At 47.5% G+C, this 21,490-nt stretch overlaps 1 protein-coding gene across 1 annotated transcript in view; it reads left to right on the top strand.

Annotated features, from left to right (window-relative positions):
- Vps20 (vacuolar protein sorting 20) overlaps positions 1-21,490 on the top strand; it is an 80,853-nt gene that overhangs the window by 41,537 nt on the left and 17,826 nt on the right. The window contains exons 5-6 of the mRNA XM_050174559.3: positions 15,399-15,464; positions 16,524-16,701. Coding sequence (XP_050030516.1) covers positions 15,399-15,464; positions 16,524-16,701 — 244 coding nt within the window. The remainder of the gene's footprint in view (positions 1-15,398; positions 15,465-16,523; positions 16,702-21,490) is intronic.

The raw sequence follows: 21,490 nt of genomic DNA, 5'->3' as shown, positions 1-21,490 counted from the left end.
AGCACTGGCAGCGAGGAGTGAATGCTTCGTCTGCCTCTCGCTCCAACGGGTCACCGAAACTCAAGATTACTCAACCTTCTGTACTAAATGCGCAGGAACAGCTTACATGATGCCATGCTGTCTCGGCACGCCCACTCTTTGCACACTCGGCAGATTACCTCTAAAGCAGGGCGTGCCTGCGTGTGCGCTCAGCCGCACTTGCAGCCACAACTGAGACTTGCGCCAGGAATCGCGAGGTGTGCCAACTTACCCCCAACTCTGATCCCTCACGTGTGCTTGATCGCATTACCGCGAGCGAGCTCCCCTCCCACTCTTTCCCTTTGCTCGCACGGGGAGGCAGCACTCACGCGTGAAGCCACCAACTTTCTTTCTCACCCTCGCACACTTTCACTCCCATCTGAAGCACAAAAGGTTCTTATCGCACTTGGGCTTTATACGGAACATGGTGTGGCAGTTGCTCTTGTCGTGCCACGCGCGATTTAAGATGTGCGTTTGCAAGCAGCCACTTGTAACTCATTCATTTGACCATCTGCATCCGCGGAAATTCCCATTTATTGTCTCGGCATTCCTTTGCTGTTGAAGTGAAATTTTGTTATATTGAAATCGCATACAAGTACACTTTGTTATATTATGGTTCTAAATACATGGTGTTCCAATTGAGGTTCTAATTATATGGACAAGAGGTTATGAAAAGTTAAATACTTGTTATATCGATAATATTGTTATATTGAAGTTCGTTATATCGAGGCTTAATTGTAGTAACAAACACAAGCCACACCCTTTCTTCTGCAGAATGAAATTACACAATAACTGAACAAGAATGTCCTACCATCGTTTGGTCCATTAAAACATTCCACTTATGCCTGTACGGCTGCCATTTCACCATTGTGACTGATCACCTCGCTCTGTATTGGCTGTCGTTAAACAACTTGACCGCTGTTTTCTGTTCCAGGAGTATTTATTCACTGCTACTTACAAGTCTGGAAAGAAATATCAAAATGTAGACTAGACACTCTGTCCAACTGTCCATTGTCGTAGCCTCTGTTATCTATGTCCGCAGCTTCTCCACTACTGCCTAGACAATGTGTCGCTACTCTGTATGGTAGTTTTTTGGCACCTATGGACGCCTTCCCTTCTTGTATGCCCAATGATTTCATCTCGTATAAGCGCAATGACTCGTATTGCCGTTCTCTTACAGAGCAGCTCACTGGCTCAAACATGCAATGTTTGCTTGCGGCACCAACTTGCCCGATTCAGGCTTCACAGTGGTGCCTTGTACCAGTACATTTATGATCAGACAGGTAATCATTGCGTCTGTTATTTCCTGTTGCCTTCGCCTCTATGTCTTAGGGGCATTTCATGACAATGCAGCTGCTGGGCAGCACTTTCACAAGACTTTTGACCATGTCGAGTGGTACTGCTTTTGGCTTAGCCTCTCTCCCAACGTCTCTAAATATTTCTCGCCTTGTGAACCCTGCCAGCATCGCAAATGTCTAACCACTTTTCCTGCAGGGCTGCTATAACCTATCCTGTGCTGGTCCACTCTATTTTTGTTCGTTGACATTGACTTGTATGGTCCACTACAGCAAACTCCCTCAGGCAACTGCTGGATTGTCACTGCTATCGACTATCGGACATGCTACGCCGAGACTGCATCTCTTCGTTCGTTCCATTGTTTTGTGGCAGGACGCTCCTTGTTTTCTTTGACATAATCATGGCAAAATGTTTCTCACATTCTCAATGAAGTGCTTTGAGCATCCAGCACTGTACACAGGTCGTCTCGTGTACTACCCTCAGATTACCTTCTTACCTTGCATTACCTTGTTTTCTGCTGTCCCGTGTAGCATGGCACCTCTTCTGGAGGATAGTAGGCTGGTGGGCTAGTTTGTTTGACATGATTATTGCAAAGGGTAGTGCAGAAGTGTTGCAGCAAAAAGGGGACCTATACAGGAAAGATGCTTACTTGCAACTAAGTATATTTTCAGAGACCACCAGGAATGTCATTGCGCATGCGCTGCCGTCGAGAATTGTGAAAAAATGTTTGATTTTTTTAAAATAAAAGATTGCCTAACATTGGGGCATACATCACTACATCAAAAATGGCAGCTAGTGTGGATGGGTGATAGTAGCAATGGCACGTGCAAGTGGCCTGACAGAAATCATTTCAGAAAAACGTTTGGGGCGGGGGAGACAGAGGAAACTTCATCCAAGGGCGAGGAATGTAAATGCCTTGTCCATCAGGTGCACTGATGGGGCACTAATACAAAGGTTAGCATGAGCATGACTCTGACCAGCCTCGACGATTTCCCTTTCGAGTCTGCCTTTGGACCTGCTTATAATCTTGGTTTTATCGAAAAGGGGTTTACAGCCACATGCCCTGCAGTGCGCAGGAAGGTGCATGGAGTTGACCGGGGGAGGGGGGGGGGACAGTTTGACACTTCGACCTCAAGTATCAGAAGAGCTCCGTCGGTTGGAAGAACAGGATGTCATAGAGAGAATTAATGCCTCGGAATGGGTGTTGCCCATCGTCGTGGTAAGGAAGAAGGATGGTGGCATTCGACTCTGTGTTGACCTCCTGGAACCTAACAAAGCAGTCATCGCCAACAGCTTCCCGCTTCCTCATACTGATGCTTGGTAGTAGAAGCTAGACACATATCAACATTCAGCGACACATGCGTCAGTAAACCTTCCATTTCATTATCCTCAAAAGAGCTCAATTATCTTTGTTCGCGCTGAACATGCATATGTGTGTGAATATGTGAGTAAAGAAACTGCATACCTGTGGTTCCCAGTTTATTTTTTGTTCATTTTTACCGAAATTTTACACATGTTTGACATTTTGAGGGTGTATATATAGCAACGAGAACGGCAAATAAATCTGTTCTTGAAAGTTAGCTTGAAAGAGCGTAGGTTAGGGCGTGTTGGTATTCCATAACTGAGGTTTTTTAGCGCACGAAAAGGAACGAGAGACAGAGGCAGGACGTGGACACAGCAAGCGCTGTGTTCGTGTCTTGCCTCTGTCTCTCGTTCCTTTTCGTGCTCTAAAAAACCTCAGTTATGAAAGTTAGCGCTGTGTGTGTCAGATGTGCCTTCCTGTTGTTCTTGTTCAGCTTGCGCTACAACAAAATAAGATATGCCGTACCAACAAGCCCCTATAGCTATCCTCATCACACTGAAGAGCTCCTGAACAGCTTCGTCGGTGCCTCTACCTTCTCCAACTACTACCAAGTCCTGCTGCATCCCGAGAGCCGAGACATGACAGCATTCATAACTCATGACGGACTGTTCCATTTCAAGCGGGTATTTTTTGGGCTGGCGTCTGCCCCTGCAGCCTTCCAGCAGTTGATGTCGCAGATTATCAAAGGGTTCTCTGGCGTTCTGTTCTACATTGACCATATCACTGTGTTCGGCAAGACTGAAGAAGAGCACCCAAGACCTTGGGCGCTGTTCTCCGCCGCATCAAGGCAGTTGGACTCGAGCTCAATCACAAGTGCATCTTTTGTGTCGAAGAATTGTCTTTCTTGTGCCAGAGGGTCACTGCCCAAGGCATCTCACCGCTGCCAGAGAAAATGGATTCTATCCTGAACGCTCCTGCTCCCGCTGACGCTGCTGGTTTGCGTTCGTTTCTCAGCCTAGTCGAGTACTATGCCAAGTTGGTTCCCTGCCTTGCTGGAGCCGTGGATCTGATACACACACTGCTCTACAAGAACCAACCCTTCATCTGGAGTGATGCTATCGATGCTAGTTTTTGGAAGGTCAAGTTCCTGTTGTCATACAACAAAGTACTTCAGATGTTTGATCGCACTCTACCGGTGGTTGTCTCCACGAAGTCTTCTGACTATGGCCTTGGCGCCGTTCTCGAAACAATGGATGGGTGCCAGCTAAGCAAAGTTGCCTTCACATCTTGCACATTCTCCACAGCAGAGAGAAAGTATGCAGTTGGTGAACGAGAAGCACTTGCATGCGTCTGGGCCTGCAAGCATTGGCACACATCTCTGGGGATGGTGCTTCACACTTCCTATGGACCACGAAGCTCAAGGGCCCTGGCGAGGCAGTAGTGCTCTTAGACAATTTTAGCATCTCGCATATTTATATAATGCATCATTCTTTCTTAATGCATTTTAGTGATCATAGTACATGTCATTAATCATTGCCATAATTTTATTACGGGTAGTTTTTATGCAATTTACACCAACTCATTTAGGCCCCTTTACAGCCACGTCACATTAAATTCACAGAACCCATCAGACCACTACAAATTCATTACCACTAGCATGGCGCTCTTTGGCCATACCTGGCCCTTGCACCATTAAACCTTAAACATCATCATCGGACCATGAAACCTTGGTCTCCTTTCTGACATCTCAAGGCTCAGGAAGACGCCCCCTTTGCATTGCACGCTGGTCAGCGCGTCTTCTGTGTTACAACTATACGGTGAGATACTGAAAGGAGTTGGAGAATCAAGTTGCAGATGCACTGTGCCACCTTCCAGTGTCTATTTCGCGGGAAGAATGCTTCGTTCAACGAAGAGGTCATGTCTCTCCTTGCTCCACTCTGCCTCACCGAAGAACAGTTCCAGCAGTCCCTGCATGACGATCCTACCTTGGAGCAAGTCAAGGCTTACGTCGCATCATCTTGGTCTTCCCATGTGTCCATCCCGAGTAAACTCCAGCCATTCTTTGCCGTGTGCGAAGAACTGTCAGTGGTCAATGACTTGCTTTTGCACGGGGAACAGCTCGTTCCTCCTTTCCTTGCCCTACAGGTCATTTCCACTGGGCACGAAGCTCACCCTAAGATAGCTCACACAGGGCGTGACTATGAGAGCGGTTTTAGTGGCCTTACATGGACAAGCAAGTGGAACAGAAGAACTTCAGTTTGGCCTAGTTGGTGTTCACTGCATATTGTCACGTGGTCGTGACTTCAAAGAACTCAGTAGCAATACTGTGAACGACTTAACTAACTTTTATTGGGCGAACCTGTACCCACAAAACAGGCTACACTTGCAGAACAACGATAGCGGCGAACACGGTCGGCGATCGTCGAAAATCTGACCAGCGGGTCATACGCGTCGGCTTTTATACATCAGTCGTCGAATGTTCCAGAGTAATCGCTGGGACCCGCGTGCCTTCCACAAAGTTCTACACTATTCGCGTCGCGCATACATGCAATGAGATTGCACAACGTTCGGTGACAGACAGCGGATGGAACCATCAATAACATTCCAGAAACTTTCGATACATGCAGGCGCGTCCTGCGTTGTGCGATAACATTTGTTAGGTGGTAAAACGTGTCGCCTGATAAAGACAAACAAGTACATGTGTCAATACCCCCCTCTTAAAAAGCATCGACCCGATGCTGCAAACAAACGAAAGTAATAAAAAAGCATTCGTAACAAAGAAAACTAGAAAATAAGGAAAGTTCGTCAGCGTCCGAAAAAGGGTTTAAGACGCACCAGGTGGACCACTTCAGATCCAGCGCGGTGCCGCTGTGAATGCTAAATGCCGTCTGGCACGACCTCATAGTCCAGTGCGCCAATATGTCGGATGACCTTGTAGGGTCCGAAATAGCGTCGCAATAGTTTCTCACTCAGTCCTTGTTGGCGTATCGGGGTCCATACCCAAACACGGTCGTCGGGCTGGTACTCGATGAAGCGTCGTCGGAGGTTGTAGTGTCGGCTGTCGGGCTTCTTCGGTGCTCTGGAGATAGGTAGCGACGTCAAGATTCTCCTCGTCAGTGATGTGCGGTAGCATGGCGTCGAGCGTCGTCGTCGAGTTCCTTGCATAAACCAACTTGAACGGCGTGATCTATGTTGTTTCTTGCACCGCCGTGTTGTAAGCGAAGGTTACATACGGCAGGACCGCGTCCCACGTCTTGTGCTCGATGTCGACTTTCATTGCTAGCATGTCGGCGAGGGTCTTGTTCAGGTGCTCCGTGAGACCATTCGTTTGCGGATGGTAGGCAGTTGTCCTCCTGTGGCTTGTCTGGCTATATTGCAGAATGGCTTGGGTGAGCCCTGCTGTAAAAGCCGTTCCTCTGTCGGTGATGAGGACTTCTGGGGCACCATGTCGCAGCAGGATGTTCTTGACGAAAAATTTCGTCACTTCGGCTGCGCTGCCTTTTGGTAGAGCTTTAGTTTCAGCGACGCGGGTGAGATAGTCCGTCGCCACGACGATCCACTTATTCTCGGATGTTGACGTCGGAAACGGCCTCAACAAATCCATCCCAATCTGCTGGAATGGTCGACGAGGAGGTTCGATCGGCTGTAGTAATCCTGCTGGCCTTGTCGGTGGTGTCTTGCGTCGTTGACAGTCTCGGCATGTCTTGACGTAACGGGCGACGTCAGCGGTCAGGCGTGGCCAATAGTACCTTTCCTGTATCCTCAACAGCGTCCGGGAGAATCCGAAGTGCCCAGCAGTTGCATCGTCGTGTAGGACGTGCAGTACTTCTGGACGCAGCGCTGATGGTACAAGAAGGTAGCTGGCGCGGACTGGTGAGTTCTTCTTCACGAGCAGGTTGTTTTGTAGCGTGAACGAAGACAACCCACGCTTAAATGCCCTAGGGACAACGTCGCTGTTCCCTTCCAAATACTCGACGAGGCCTTTTAGCTCCGGGTCTGCTCGCTGCTGTTTAGTGAAGTCTTCCACGCTTATTATTCCAAGGAAGGTGTCGTTGTCCTCGTCGTCTTGTGGCGGGGGATCGATGGGGGCGCGTGATAAGCAGTCGGCTTCAGAGTGTTTTCTTCCGGACTTGTATATTACGGTGACGTCATATTCTTGCAGTCTGAGGCTCCACCGCGCCAGCCGTCCTGAAGGGTCCTTTAAGTTAGCTAGCCAACACAATGCGTGATGGTCGCTGACGACTTTGAATAACCTGCCATAGAGGTAAGGGCGGAATTTTGCTGTAGCCCAAATGATGGCGAGGCATTCCTTTTCAGTCGTAGAATAATTGCCTTCCGCTTTTGACAGCGACCGGCTAGCATAAGATATCACCCTTTCAAGTCCGTCTTTCTTCTGGATTAGGACGGCACCGAGGCCTAGGCTTACTGGCGTCAGTGTGGATTTCGGTATCGGCGTCTTCGTCGAAATGTGCAAGTACCGGCGGTGACTGCATGCATCGTTTTAGTTCTTGAAATGCGTCGGCCTGTGGTGTTTGCCATTTGAACTCGACATCAGATTTGGTTAGATGCGTTAGCGGCTCAGCGATGCGTGAAAAGTCCTTGACAAAGCGCCTGTAGTAGGCACACATGCCAAGGTATCTACGCACTGCCTTCTTGTCGATGGGCTGCGGGAACTTTGCGATGGCAGCTGTTTTCTGCGGGTCGGGGCGTACTCCGGATTTGCTGATGACGTGGCCTAGGAAGAGAAGCTCATCGTAAGCGAAGCGACACTTTTCTGGCTTCAGAGTGAGCCCTGATGATTTGATGGCCTCTAGTACTGTCGCAAGCCGCCTAAGGTGATCATCGAAATTTTCGGCGAAGACGACGTCATCCAAGTAAACAAGACAGGTCTGCCACTTCAATCCTGCTAAAACCGTGTCCATCACACACTGGAACGTTGCAGGCGCTGAGCACAGTCCAAATGGCATAACCTTGAATTCATAGAGGCCGTCTGGCGTGATGAAGGCGGTCTTTTCGCGATACCTTTCGTCGACTTCTATTTGCCAGTACCCAGACTTGAGGTCCATCGATGAGAAGTATTTAGCATTGCAGAGCCGATCCAATGCGTCGTCTATCCGTGGGAAGGGGTATACGTCTTTCTTCGTGATTTTGTTCAGTCGACGATAATCGACGCAGACACATAGGGTTCCGTCCTTTTTCTTCACTAAAACAACTGGAGACGCCCACGGGCTTTTTGACGGCTGGATGATATCGTCGCGCAGCATTTCGTCGACTTGTCTTATAGCTGCCCGTTCTCGCGGCGAAACTCGGTAAGGGCTCTGGCGGAGTGGTCTAGCGCACTCCTCGGTGATTATGCGATGCTTGGCGACTGGTTTTTGTCGAATCCTCGATGACGCCGAAAAGCAGCCTTTGTATCGGCGAAGCAGACTTCTGAGCTGTTGCTGCTTAATCACGGGGAGACTTGGATTTATGGCGAAGTCTGGCTTGGGAACTACGGTCGTCGGGGTAGATGGGACAGAATCCGAGAGGACAAACACATTGCTGGTTTCCAGAATTTCCTCGATGTATGTGATCGTCGTGCCCTTGTTGATGTGCTTGAACTCCTGGCTGAAGTTTGTCAGCAACACTTCCGTGTTTCCTCCGTGCAGTCGAGCGATCCCTCTTGCGACGCAAATCTCACGGTCGAGCGGTAGACGTTGGTCGCCTTCGATCACGTCTTCTACGTCAGCAGGTGCTTCGGTGCCGACCGAAATAACAATGCTGGAGCGAGTGGGGAGGCTCAGTTGATCTTCGAGCACACTCAAGGCGTGGTGACTAGGAAGGCTCTCCGGTGGTATTGCTTGATCTTCTGACAGCGTTGTTGACTTTGACCTCAGGTCGATGATTGCGCCGTGTTGGTTCAGGAAGTCCATGCCGAGAATGACGTCTCGTGAACACTGTTGCAGGATCACGAAGGTGGCAGGGTAAGTCTGGTCATGAATGGTAGATCTTGCCGTGCAGATTCCAGTCGGTGTGATGAGGTGTCCTCCAGCTGTCCGAATTAATGGGCCTTCCCATGCAGTCTTAACTTTCTTCAACTGGGCTGCGATGGCTCCATTCATGACAGAGTAGTCGGCTCCTGTGTCTACTAAGGCGGTGACTGCGTGGCCGTCGAGAAGCACATCGAGGTCGGTGGTTCTTTGTCTTGCATTACAGTTAGGCCTTGGCATCGGATCACGGCTGCGTCGCGTTGACCTGTGGCTGCTACATGGTGTCGTCAGGTGGTCTTTCGTCGGCGTATTCTTTGCTTTCAGTCTTCGTCGGGACGGCGGCGTGTCGTTATGTCGTCGAGGCAGTCTCTTCGTAGTCTTCATAGGCGACGGAGGATCTTCGTCAGTTCAACGAACAGCAACCGCACCTCCATCGGTTGCTGCTTTTAGTTTTCCGGATATGGGCTGACGGACCGGCCTCGGGCTGGGCCAGTGTATGGTCGGCGCTGCGGCGACAGGTAGCGGCCTGGTGACGGCGAACGGGACGGTCGTCGAGGGCTCCACTTAGTAGCGGCGAGGTAGTCAGCGATGTCACGAGGGTGTTCACCTTCCCTCGGGCGCTGTGCATTGACGGTGAAACCTCGCAATCCCAGGTCGCGGTATGGGCATTGGTGGTACACATGGCCGGCTTCGCCGCAGTGGTAGCAGAGCGGGTGGTGGTCGGGGCGCGCCAAATGTCCGTCTTCCTCGCGTATGTGCGCTGGGTGACGGGTGGTCGTGCTGGTGGCGTCGGCGGCGGACAACGAAATTGCGGCGTTACAGGGCCCTGGCGCGGTCGCGGAGGGGCACCTTGACGGCGTGCGACGGCGGCGTAGGTTATTGCTTCTGGCTGGGGCTGCGGTAATTGAGGTTGCACCTCAGGAGCTCCCAGCGATCGCTGAATCTCATCTTTCACGATGTCAGCGATTGAGGCTACTTGAGGCTGCGACGAAGGCAAGACCTTGCGCAGTTCATCGCGCACAACGGCCCTGATGGTCTCCTGGACATCAACGGAGCCCAGCACTTGGATGGCGCATTGAGGCTTGAGCACTTGGCGGTTATATTGCCTAGTGCTTATTTCTATCCTTTTCTCAATTGTCGTAGCCTCTGTCACGAATTCAGCTACGTTCTTCGGTGGGTTTCGGATTAGTCCGGTGAAAAGTTCTTGCTTTACGCCTCGCATCAAGAAATGCACTTTTTTCTCTTCGGACATTTTTGGGTCGGCATGCCGGAAAAGACGGGTCATCTCTTCTGTGAAGGTGGCGATGGTCTCATTGGGTAGTTGGCCTCTGGTTTCCAGTAGAACTTCGGCCCTTTCTTTTTGGACAATGCTCGTGAACGTCCTCAGAATGTTACTGCGGAACAGGTCCCATGTTGCAAGGGTGGACTCCCGGTTCTCGAACCAAGTCCTCGCGGCATCTTCCAAAGAGAAGTACCCGTGTCGTAGCTTATCCTGAGAGGTCCAGTTATTGAAGATCGAGATCCTTTCGAAGGTTTCGAGCCAGGTTTCAGGATCCTCTGACGTAGCTCCATGGAAGGTAGGGGGCTCCCTGGGTTCTTGAAGTACGATGGTTGACACTGGGGCAGCCATTGTGGTTGTCTTGGGCACAATCTTCTTGGTCTTCACAGGTAGAAGTTCGTGCTCCGGGGGCAGCTGTTGTAGACGACGGCTTGCTCGATGGTCCAGGACTACGTTGGTGCTCTCTTTGCGATCCGGGCTTGGATCACGGCTTGTCGGGGGCGTCCGGTACATGGACGAAAAGCACCTCTACCAGATGTCACGTGGTCATGACTTCAAAGAACACAGTAGCAATACTGTGAATGACAAAACTAACTTTTATTGGGCGAACCTGTGCCCACAAAACAGGCTACACTTATAGCACAACGATAGCGGCGAACACGGTCGGCGATCGTCGGAAATCTGACCAGCGGGTCACGCGCGTCGGCTTTTATACATCAGTCGTCGAATGTTCCAGAGTAATCGCTGGGACCTGCGTGCCTTCCACAAAGTTCTACACTATTCGCGTTGCGCATACATGCAATGAGATTGCACAAGGTTCGGTGACAGACAGCGGATGGAACCATCAATAACATTCCAGAAACTTCCGATACATGCAGGCGCGCCCTGCGCTGTGCGATAACATTTGTTAGGCGGTAAAACGTGTCGCCCGATAAAGACAAACAAGTACATGTGTCAATATCATATTGACCGCAAATAAAGACGGGGACAGCCGAAGAGAACACATAAACGATACGGGCGGTATACATAACCAACACGGTACACATAAACGACACGGTTCCTGCCATGTCGTTTATGTGTTCTCTTCCGCTGTCCCCGTCTTTATTTGCGGTCAATATGATATGAAGCAAGTGGAAATTGCCAGCCACAGCTGCAAAGTCTGCTAGGCCATAAAGTGTGCCAAGGCTGCAGTAACTCCTCTGCAATCTGTGCCCCTGCCAGAGCGCCCATGGCAGAAGGTTGCCATCGACATCATTGGTCCCATGGAAAGAGCGCCACACGATTGCAGGTTCGTCATCAGCCTCGTAGACTACTTTTCCAAGTGGCCTGAAGTACAATGCAGTGAAGTACAATTGCAGTGAGGTGCCAATGCGCACAGAATCTTTCTGCTCTCAGTGAAGTACAATGCAGTGAAGTACAATTGCAGTGAGGTGCCAATGCGCACAGAATCTTTCTGCTCTCAGTATTTTCTCGATAGGGCTACTCCGACGAGACTGTGTGCGACTCGTGTGCAACAGGCCAATGGGCTTGTAGAACAATTCAACAACTTCGTGCAGACAACTTTGCTGGAACATCAACCACTCCACCCAGTGGTCATGGAGTACCTTGGCTTCTACCGTTGCTCACCACACGCGACCACGAGAGTCGCCCTGGCTCTGTTACTGCATAGAAGGCTGCCGAGAACATGCCTGGACATCGTCGGGCACCTGTCATCTTCCTTCTTCAAAAATCCAGATACCGAGCTCTGTCAGCTACGTCGTCGTATGAAGCATAAGCTGGAGAGCCGCAAGAAGCGGACAGATTTGATCGAGCCACAAAGAAGACTAACATTGCAGTTTGTGACTGTGTCTGGCTGATTAAACCGTCCATCACCTTCAAGGGAGACTTGTTTGGCAGTCCCCGCAAAGTGCTGGAGTAGCACGGACAGTCCTCTTTCCGCGACAGTGATGGCAGGACCTGTAATGCATCCAAGCTTGCCAAAGTCCCTTCGGGTCCCCATATTCTGCATCCAGAGGAAACCTGGAATGCGCAAGAGGCTAGCACACCGAGGTTCTCGTCGCTGGGGAACCCTGGCCGACCAATTGCTCGTGAGGCATCTGAAGTGATGGCTGCGTCTCTGCCTGCTCCTGTGGCCACCCGTGCTGCTCTCGACCCAGACACACCAGAGCCGCAAGCAGGTGCGCCTCTTCTTAATGTTGTTGCTGACCGGGCTGCTCCCGACACCCCCTTGAACCACAACCAAGCCTGGCTCCTGTTCACATGCAACCGCCACGGGCAAGACAACCTTCAAAATGTTATTATGGTGACTATGTGTGACAACTCTATTAGTTTTTCTTTTTTTTTGTTCTTCTCGTATAGTCTAAATTGTTTTGAACATTTTGCAGAGATAATTTTTTTTTTTTGTAGGGAGAGAATGGAGTTTTCATGTGTTTTCTATATAGAATTGGTAGTTGCTGCTGAGTGTACATGCATTAAATGATGTTCCTTTGTTGTTGACCGGTCACCGTTTTTCATTGCCTTATGTTTGCCTTATGAGCACGAGTTGCTAATGTACAAAGCACCTTGCAGTACTAACCCACTAACAGCCTACTAAGCCACTGAAAGATGTAAGGGGGGGGGGAATACATTGTGTTGTTGGTTTTGGTTTCGATATCCCGTCTGGCATCCCTTTGAACGACTGTGGTGCTGTTTTCCCCATGTATATAATTGGGTGTCACAAAATAAAGGGAGATTATTCGTTGTGTTATGGCTGGTCGGCTCTCTTCTTCATTGGGTTGTAGGTCGCGATACCACAAAAGCACTTCCTGTCTTTTTCACTGTACGCTAACATTTTGTCATGCTCCTCCTAAAATGGCAACAGTGCAGCGTCGTTTTTGGGACATCATTTAAACTGAGCAGTTTTATTTGAAATCCTCCTTTGTTCACAATGGCAACAACAAAAATTGTGACATCTTCTATTTTGTTGTAGCACAAGCTGAATAACAGGGACAACAGAGAGGCACCTTTGACAACCACGCAGCACTCAGCTCCTTTGTGTCCCATTGTGGACGAATGACGATTGAAACTGCACCCAAGACTGCTGTATAAGACTTGGGGTTACCTTTCCCCAGATGTATTTTTGACAAAAAATGTGGCCTATATTCAGTTTTTGTGGCAACTTGGTTAATATATCTCCCAACACCAAAAGAAAGCTTCGCACTGTTACAGCATATATACACTCGGGAAAGAAACAAGAGGAGCTTTTACTTTTAATGTCTTCTTTCTTGTGTACTAATCTTTTAAAGTGTGGTGCACTTGAAGTTGTCAGGCATTAGGTATTTTAGAGCCCAATATGTGTGCCACCTTTGGATGGATCGCCTCCATGGACTATTTCTGCCACTTTCGCTGGGGACATATTTTGTAAAGCTAGTCTAACCGCATCCCTCGATGTATGCATGATTCACATTTTTACTCTGTAGGTGCATTCAGTTGTGGTTGCATGGCTGTTTTGGTTGAGTATAGAATGTGCTCTGCTTCTGGCCTCTGCTGCCCCATTGAAGTTGCCAATGAAATTGCCCCAATTACTTTTTACTGTGTACATCTTGTTCCTGCAATGTGTTGCAGGCTGATGGTGGACTGAAATTAGCATTAGAAATGCGGCTTGAAATGCTGTGATGGACGAGAAGAAAGCGGGTTAAATGAGGGGCCCGATTTTTATTAATTGTGCCATAAGAAGCGAACAAGACACCAAAGACAACAGAGGGGAAATTACTGGTGCTTACTAATTGAATTTAGAAAAATGATAAATTGATGTAAATAAAAGTGGCTGAAAAAACAACTTTCCACACGTGGGGAACAATCCCACGTCTTCGCATTATGCATGCAGTTCTCTTACTAATTGAGCTACCGCGGCTCGTTTTCCAATCCACTTTCTAGGGTATTTATGTTTTACTACTAGAACTAACCCAGGGAGTGTTAACCACTGCCACCACTTCACAAACCTTGGCAGCGGATGTGGAACATCCTTTCTGTCGCAGGCGTCACGAGTATGTGATCTTTTTGGGTGAAGGCAACAGGTCAATAAACCCACGCATTTAATCTCTGATCCACACCACTCTCTTCCTGTCTCTTAATGTTACGCCAAACAAATTTCATTCCATTGCTTCTTGCTCAGTCTAACTTGTTCTCAAGCTTCTTTGTTAACCAACAAGTTTCTGCCCCATATGTTAGTACTTCTAGAATGCAACCTGAAGGCATCAGTTTTGCCGGATTCGAGACCCTCTTTATGTAGTGATTAAGAAGAAGGGGGGTTAGCCTGTACTGGCACTTCTTGCATTTCCCACCAGACTAAAGGGTGGCTTGCCTTTGAAGGACACTTTGTCATTTCTTCTTAACCTTTGTCGTTTCTTCTTAACGCCCACATTCTTCGGTAAAAAATTTTACAAAATTTACTACTACCTTTTATTCCAGAAAATTATTGCACATTACATTCAGATTGCAGCAGTGATTGAGGAGTTTAACTGAGAAAATGTAAGATTAGGGTTGAAGATTAATATGCAGAAGACAAAGGTAATGTTCAATAGCCTGACAAAGGAACAAGAATTCATGATCACCTGTCAGCCCCTAGACTATGTGCAGGAGCATGTTTATGGAGGTCAATTACTCGCAAGGGACCCTGATCATAAACTAAGTACACAAGAATAAAAATAGGTTGGAATGCATACAGTAGGCATTACCAATTCCTGACTGGGAGCCTACCATTGTCATTGATGAGAAAAGTGTACAACCATTGCATTCTAGAAATACTAACATATGGGGCAGAAACTTGTTGGTTAACAAAGAAGCTTGAGAACAAGTTAGACTGAGCAAAAAGCAATGGAATGAAATTTGTTTGGCGTAACATTAAGAGACAGGAAGAGAGTGGTGTGGATCAGAGATTAAATGTGGATAGTCGATATCCTAATTGGCATTAGGAGAAAGAAATGGAGCTGGGCAGGCCACGTGATGCGTAGGGCAGATAACTGGCGGACTAACAGAGTTACAGAATGGGTGCCAAAGGAAGGGAAGGGAAGCACAGTCAAGGACAGCAGAAAATTAGGTAGGGAGATAAAATTTGAAAGTTTACAGGTGCAAGTTGGAATCTACAATTGCAAGACAGGGGTAATTGGAGCTCGCTGGGCGAGGCATTCGTGCTGCAGTGGGCATAAGAATAGGCTGGTGATGACGATAAGATCTAGATTAGGAAAATATATATGCAGTTAATCTGCTGTAATTGCCAGAAATTTAAATGAAATAAGTCTTGCCTGAAAAAGAGACCTTCTCTCAGCACCCATGTAATGCTTTGATTGCAACTACCTGAGCAGAGGGATAATGAAAGGAATCAAGGAATGCGTTCAAGCTCAAAGCTGCAGAAGTTGCAGCTCGGGTGTGGTAGCTAAGGGGTGAAGCACAAGCTTGCATGTCTTGTCTCTACATTTCACTGTCAAGCATCTGGAGGGAGTTCAGCATAGCTCTTGCAAGTCTGTCTGAAGCACATCTTTTCTGAATGTTTCAGGTGCTGTCAGTGGAGGCCATAGAAAAATTAATCGATGAAACACAGGAGGGTATTGAGAAACAAAAGGTAAGTCTGCTTGATGCCATCCAGTGGCATGGCCTGTTGAGTTAGGAATTTTTGAAAAAAGGCAAACAGGTTAGCACAAGGGGGAGCCTCGTTCACAATTTTATTAAAGTAAGTTTGTCTGCTCTTTTCTGTTTGGTGGTTTTATTGTGTAATTAACATACTTTAATGAGTCAGTGGTGCAATCCTTTTTCCCAGGAGAGCTACTTGGACTTTTTGATAATCCATACAAGCAGTAAACAGAGTGCATTGTGGACAAAAGAAAGTGAAGAAGTGACTGGGCACACTTAAAAACAGTTTCTTTCAAAGCTTGTGACCATGTTTGTACACTGCAGAGGGGTTCACTGTGGACATCATGAAAAACAGCAAGAAAAAAGTTTAACTTTTCAGGATATTGACAGATTAACAATAATAGTTTCAATTCTTATTCCAGTGCTAACTCTAGCAGGCGAGGGAATTGATGCAGTGCTTTGAATTTGTTTTCTGTGTCTATAACCTCCAACGTATATAAGTGTATAACAGCTGTGTCTTAGCGGTACTCACGTATGGGGCAGAAACCTGGAGGCTTACGAAAAGGGTTCCACTTAAATTGAGGACGACGCAACGAGCTATGGAAAGAAGAATGAGGTGTAGCGTTAAGGGATAAGAGCAGATTGGGTGAGGGAACAAACGCGAGTTAATGACATCTTAGTCGAAATCAAGAAAAAGAAATGGGCATGGGCAGGACATGTAATGAGAAGGGAAGATAACCGATGGTCATTAAGGGTTACGGACTGGATTCCAAGGGAAGGGAAGTGTAGCAGGGGGTGGCAGAAAGTTAGGTGGGCAGATGAGATTAAGAAGTTTGTAGGGACAACATGGCCACAATTAGTACATGACCGGGGTAGTTGGAGAAGTATGGGAGAGGCCTTTGCCCTGCAGTGGGCGTAACCAGGTTGATGGTGAGGATGATGGTGATGAACTTCCAACGCTAACTGGTTTCAGCTTGTGAGAATTTCCGTGCAGTCACGTAGTTGACAGTCACACCGTGTGTAGCAAGCCATCTTGTGATAATCTTTTCAGGAGATTGATGACCTCCTCTCAGGCCAACTCACTGCCCAAGATGACGAGGCTGTGTTGGCCGAGTTAGAAGCTCTGGTGTCCGAAGAAGAAGCCCGAGCCGTTCTCGACCTGCCCAGCGTACCAGCGGAAAGCGGGGAGCTGCTCTTGCCCAATGTTCCAAGCATGGCGGAAGCAGCAGGTAATGCGGGGTCTACACACCTGCAGCGGGCCCTGTTCCAACTGCCATTCAAATAGGAATGCAACTGCTGCTGTTGTGGCCAAAGGGACGTCGCTGGCACTCTTTTGGCATAAGTGCCTCTGCTTTCGTTTGCCATCAGTGTGGGAGAAGCGGTGATAATACCGTATTTACTCGCATAATGATCGCACTTTTTTGTCAGAAAAATTGACGTGAAATCAGGGGTGCAATCATTACGCTGGTTAAATTTCCCGCGAAAAGAAAAAAAAAAACTTTTTTTGTCCCACATTTGCTGCGGGACACCAAAACAAAAATGGCGGCCGGCAGAGCAAGCTGAATGCGCCGAACACGATTTTTTTTTTCTTCTCATAAGGACGTTACGTGCATTGAAACAGTTTCTTTTGTATCAGTAATGAATAATATCGTTAATATCGGCAAGTTTGCGGCAATAACGTAGCTATGTCCACTTTGAGGGGAGAGAAACAGATGAGCGCGCTTAGCTACCAGTGACATAGAAACACATGGTCAGCATGCTGCGGAAACTGCGGGATTTGTCTTCACTACTATCCTAATACGGCACGTTTCCGCTAAGGGTGGGCGAATGTCTTAGCTGTGTTACAAGTGTCGGTGTATGAATAGGGTGCACTTTTAACGTATCAGTGTAAATGTGGCTACTATCGTTGCCGCTCGCGATTTGTTACGTGCCCACGAGTGCAGATGAGAAGAACTGAAAGGCGCCTTTTTTGTTCTTCTTCACCACAACCATTATACAGCCTACACATAATAAAGGCAAGTTTGGTTGCAGCTTTTCTTTAGTCATGGAAATGCGGAAAGTGATGAAAGTAATGAAATGAGGCATCTACTTAATGTTTGGTGCATGCAGACCGCCTGGTTTGTCTTGAAGAATAATTCGCGTAGCGTTCGACAGATGGTAAGCGCGATCATTATTAGCTAGACTTGGCACACGACATAATTCTGCGGCAAGTTCGGGGTGCGATCATTCCACAAGAAATAAAAAAAATCGAATGTTGATGACAGAATTCAGGGGTACGATCATTACGCGAGTGTGATCATTATGCGAGTAAATGCGGTATTTACTCGGCATAATGATCGCACTCGCGTAATGATCACACCCCTGAATTCTGTCATCAAAATTTGATTTCTCGAACGCTATGTCACTAGAGTGATATCATCTGCTAACAGAAGCCTTGGTTTCCTAAGATGTCATCTACGTCTAGCGCCACCAAACCTAAAATTGCTTGCATACAAGTCACTCGTACGCTCTAAGCTGGAATATGCCTCTGCCATCTGGAGCCCTAACCAAAAATATCTTACAAACTCTAGAATTAGTACAGAACCGTGCCACAAGATTCATTCATTCATGCTATTCATATAATGTCAGTATATCATCGTTTAAAGCAGAATCCGGCTTGAAAACCCTGGCTTGCCGGCGTCGTATCGCTACTATGTACTTATTTCATAGGTTTTTTTACAGCTCACCTCATCATCCACCCTACATCAGTCCTCCTGCACGCATTTCACTCCGCATTGGTCATCCCCTTCAAGTCGCCCGTCCACGTGCGCACGCTACCACTTTTGCCACATCATTCTTCCCACTTTCAGCCTCGGACTGGAACAGCCTTCCACACGACAACGCCTTAATCACCTGCCCATCCACGTTTTTGAACTGTATAATTAACATATTTACCAGTGAGCAAACTTGTACCTAAACGTCTTTTCCTTGTGTATTTACGGTAATTTCTTTTATTAGCTACCCACCCCTTATGTAATACCCCCAATCCCCGGGGCCCTTAAGGTAATAAAGTGAGGTCCCCGCCCAGACCACGATATTGCACAACACTCAGCGTGTCACTCTGTAAGACATCAATGTAGTAAAAGAAAGGAAAAAAGAAAAGAACAACAAAAATATTGCAGTACACTCAGCCTGTAATACGCGATACGTAAATATAATACTACAAAATAATACATAATGTAACACTAATACATCATGTAATACATAAATGCAGTGGAGAAAAAGAAAGAACTAAGCCGTGGTTTTAATAAGTGAACTAGAACGTACTTGATATTAACAGCTTATCGACAAGAAATTTTCTTGGCTGAATTTTGAGGCACAATACAGTTCTGGAAGAAAGTATACAATATAAGCAAGTCTTACATGGAAGAGAAAGAAAGAAGTGTCATGTTTGAAGTGCCATTAGATAAGCATGTATCTTTCTTTTGAAGATTGCTACTGATTGGCTTTCATTCACTATGCTCATGGCCGTCATGTTAGAGTTTAAAAATGAAAGAATAAGGTGTGTCAGTTTTTACTTGCCGTAGTTGGTTCGAATCCTTTCATTGTAATAGGTGGTTTTCCTAAGATTATATGTGTGTTTTCCGGGAGTAGGTATCCCGAAATATATCTGTGTTCAATTTAATTTGATTGTAGATGACTGTCGCTAGCTTTTCATAAAATATATTTTCGAATTTTAATATGCTGTGTTTATGGAAAAGTGGAGCAGAAGGCGTTCGGCGCAGAACATTTTGGATTATACGCAAGATTCTTTTTTGCAGCCTGTGAATACTATCTTTATTTGTTTTTGTTGTTGTGCCCCAGATTAATAGACAGTAATGTATGCACGAGTAAACTAAAGTGTAGTAAAGCTGCTTTGTCACCCAGAGGGGCAGTAAACATATTATTTTGCTAATTACGCCAATGGATCGCGATATGTGGGTGCGAAGATTATCTATGTGATTGGACCAACTCAATGTTTCGTGAAAGATAGCGCCTAGAAATTTTTGAGTCTGGACGCACTCAATCAAAACTCCTTGGAATGTAACCTGCGTATTGCGGAGAATACAATGGTTTCAAGGTTTAAAAATAATGTACTTTGTTTTCTTAAAGGGAAGCTGAAAGGTTTTCCAGAAAAAATGTGTGAACATCTGTACATAATGGTTTTCAACCCTCCGAATTCGAATATCGTATCGAAATTGAGCGAAAGAAAGCGCAAATATATTTTGTTTCGACGAAAAGTGCAGCAGCGGACATGCCCAGCTCGCGCGTCTCGTTTTCGCCTGTGATTGGTCGGGCGCCTCGTGACGTCAACACTAGTAACCGACCGCTGCCGCTACACATGAAGCGCGGTGCCAGGTAGTTTGGTGCTGTTTTTCTGAGACGGTAATGGAAAATTTAGAGAGACTGCGTTTTTCTGAGGAGTTCGGCGTTACTCCCTACATGTACGAGCCGATTGCGAAGAGCCGCCCTCTCAAAGAAGCAAACGATGCTGGTGCGAGCAGTGCTTTCGACGCGAACGAAAGCGAAGTCTTGGGATCTCCTCGTGTTGGAAATGCTCTTTGGTGAGTATGTTTTTTTGCAAAGCGATCTAGTGATCTCGCTGATCTAGTGAGCTCGTTTCCGGTCAAACAACTGTAGTGTGTTCCTGCATGCCTCCTCGTGGAACGTAAGTGGGGATGCGATCGTCGGCATTTGTGAGCTGTCCAAAGCTGTCGGCAATCTACAAAGACGGTTTAAACGCATGAATAGCTTCCCGGTTCATGCAGTACGTGTAGTGATCTTCATCTGTGCGCCATACGCACACTACTCCTAACCGAAGTCGTAAAGGCGGTGAATTCCGTCGGCTACGTGAGACGGTCGGTTTCTCGCTGTGCGCGAGAGAAGGGGGGAGCGTAGCGTCCTGGCGTGCGCCGACTTTCCAGCACATGCAAACTCTACATTTGCACTGCGGTATGGTAGCTGCATGCAGGCTGTTTTACAACACACGTGCAAATAGAAAATTCGCGGCGCTTTGCGACGAAACCTGCGTCAAGGGCGGGAGATAAACATGCACCTTCCGTTCAGCGTGCTAACACGAAGGAGCTCGTAGTAAATCAAAATCCAGGTTTGGGCGAGTTCATGTATTCATAAGGCCTTCCAACACCAGTTATCATCAGTCAGTCTGCACTCGTGCCGTCTTTGTTTTCGTTGCTCCGATCTTAGACGAGCCGACTTGACTGGCAAACCCAACGCACGTTTTAATAATAAATTCTGGTGATAATCATCGTCACGGAAGTGGTTGGAGCACAGCACTGTTGTTCTTGAGGGCTTGAAATTCTTTCGCTTCACAGCAGCCTCCCACTTCGTTAAAAGCTTCTTGTCTTGTGGGAAGTAATGGAAGACAACATCGTCGCGGCCGCTGGTGTTCGTGCAACCGTAGGCTGCACAGAAAGCCGGCATGATCGGCCCACCACTTCAGTTGATGCTGCGCACGTTGACTACGACTCTACATACACGCAGACGCACCAACAAAGGAATGCAGGGTCGATCGAAGCAGATTACGATGGCACGCACGCAGAAACAAGCACGGTCAGGCACGGTCGCGGAGGCTGCGAAGGAACGAAACACTAGTGTTGACGTCACAACACCACGGTTTCCGGTCTCCGCTCGCATCGTCAGCATCAGCAGCAGCGCTCGGCATTCGACGGGGGGCGGAGCTGCAGCGCAATTTTAACCGACGATTACGTCGCTCCTAATTGGAAAAAAACCCCCAACTTTTATACCTACATGGTTTATAAGGTTCCCGCATCCGTATATGAGCGTCTTATTGAATTCGACAGACTCTTCAGCTTCCCTTTAATGTTTAATTCCAGCTCATTTCTTCTCAGCCATAGCGACAAATTGCTAAGCCAAAGGTTCGCTTCTTGTACTAGAGTAGCCATATCCCAGCCCGAAAAAATGACGTTAGTGTCATCGGCATATAATATATCTGGTGTCAGAGGTATGTTTACAATGTCA

This window comes from Dermacentor andersoni, chromosome 8 (genome assembly GCF_023375885.2).
Source record: "Dermacentor andersoni chromosome 8, qqDerAnde1_hic_scaffold, whole genome shotgun sequence".
In the NCBI taxonomy this organism is placed as follows: Eukaryota; Metazoa; Arthropoda; class Arachnida; order Ixodida; family Ixodidae; genus Dermacentor; species Dermacentor andersoni.
The sequence above is the reverse complement of the archived record's forward strand: the minus strand, read 5'-3'. Positions and strand labels throughout refer to the sequence as shown.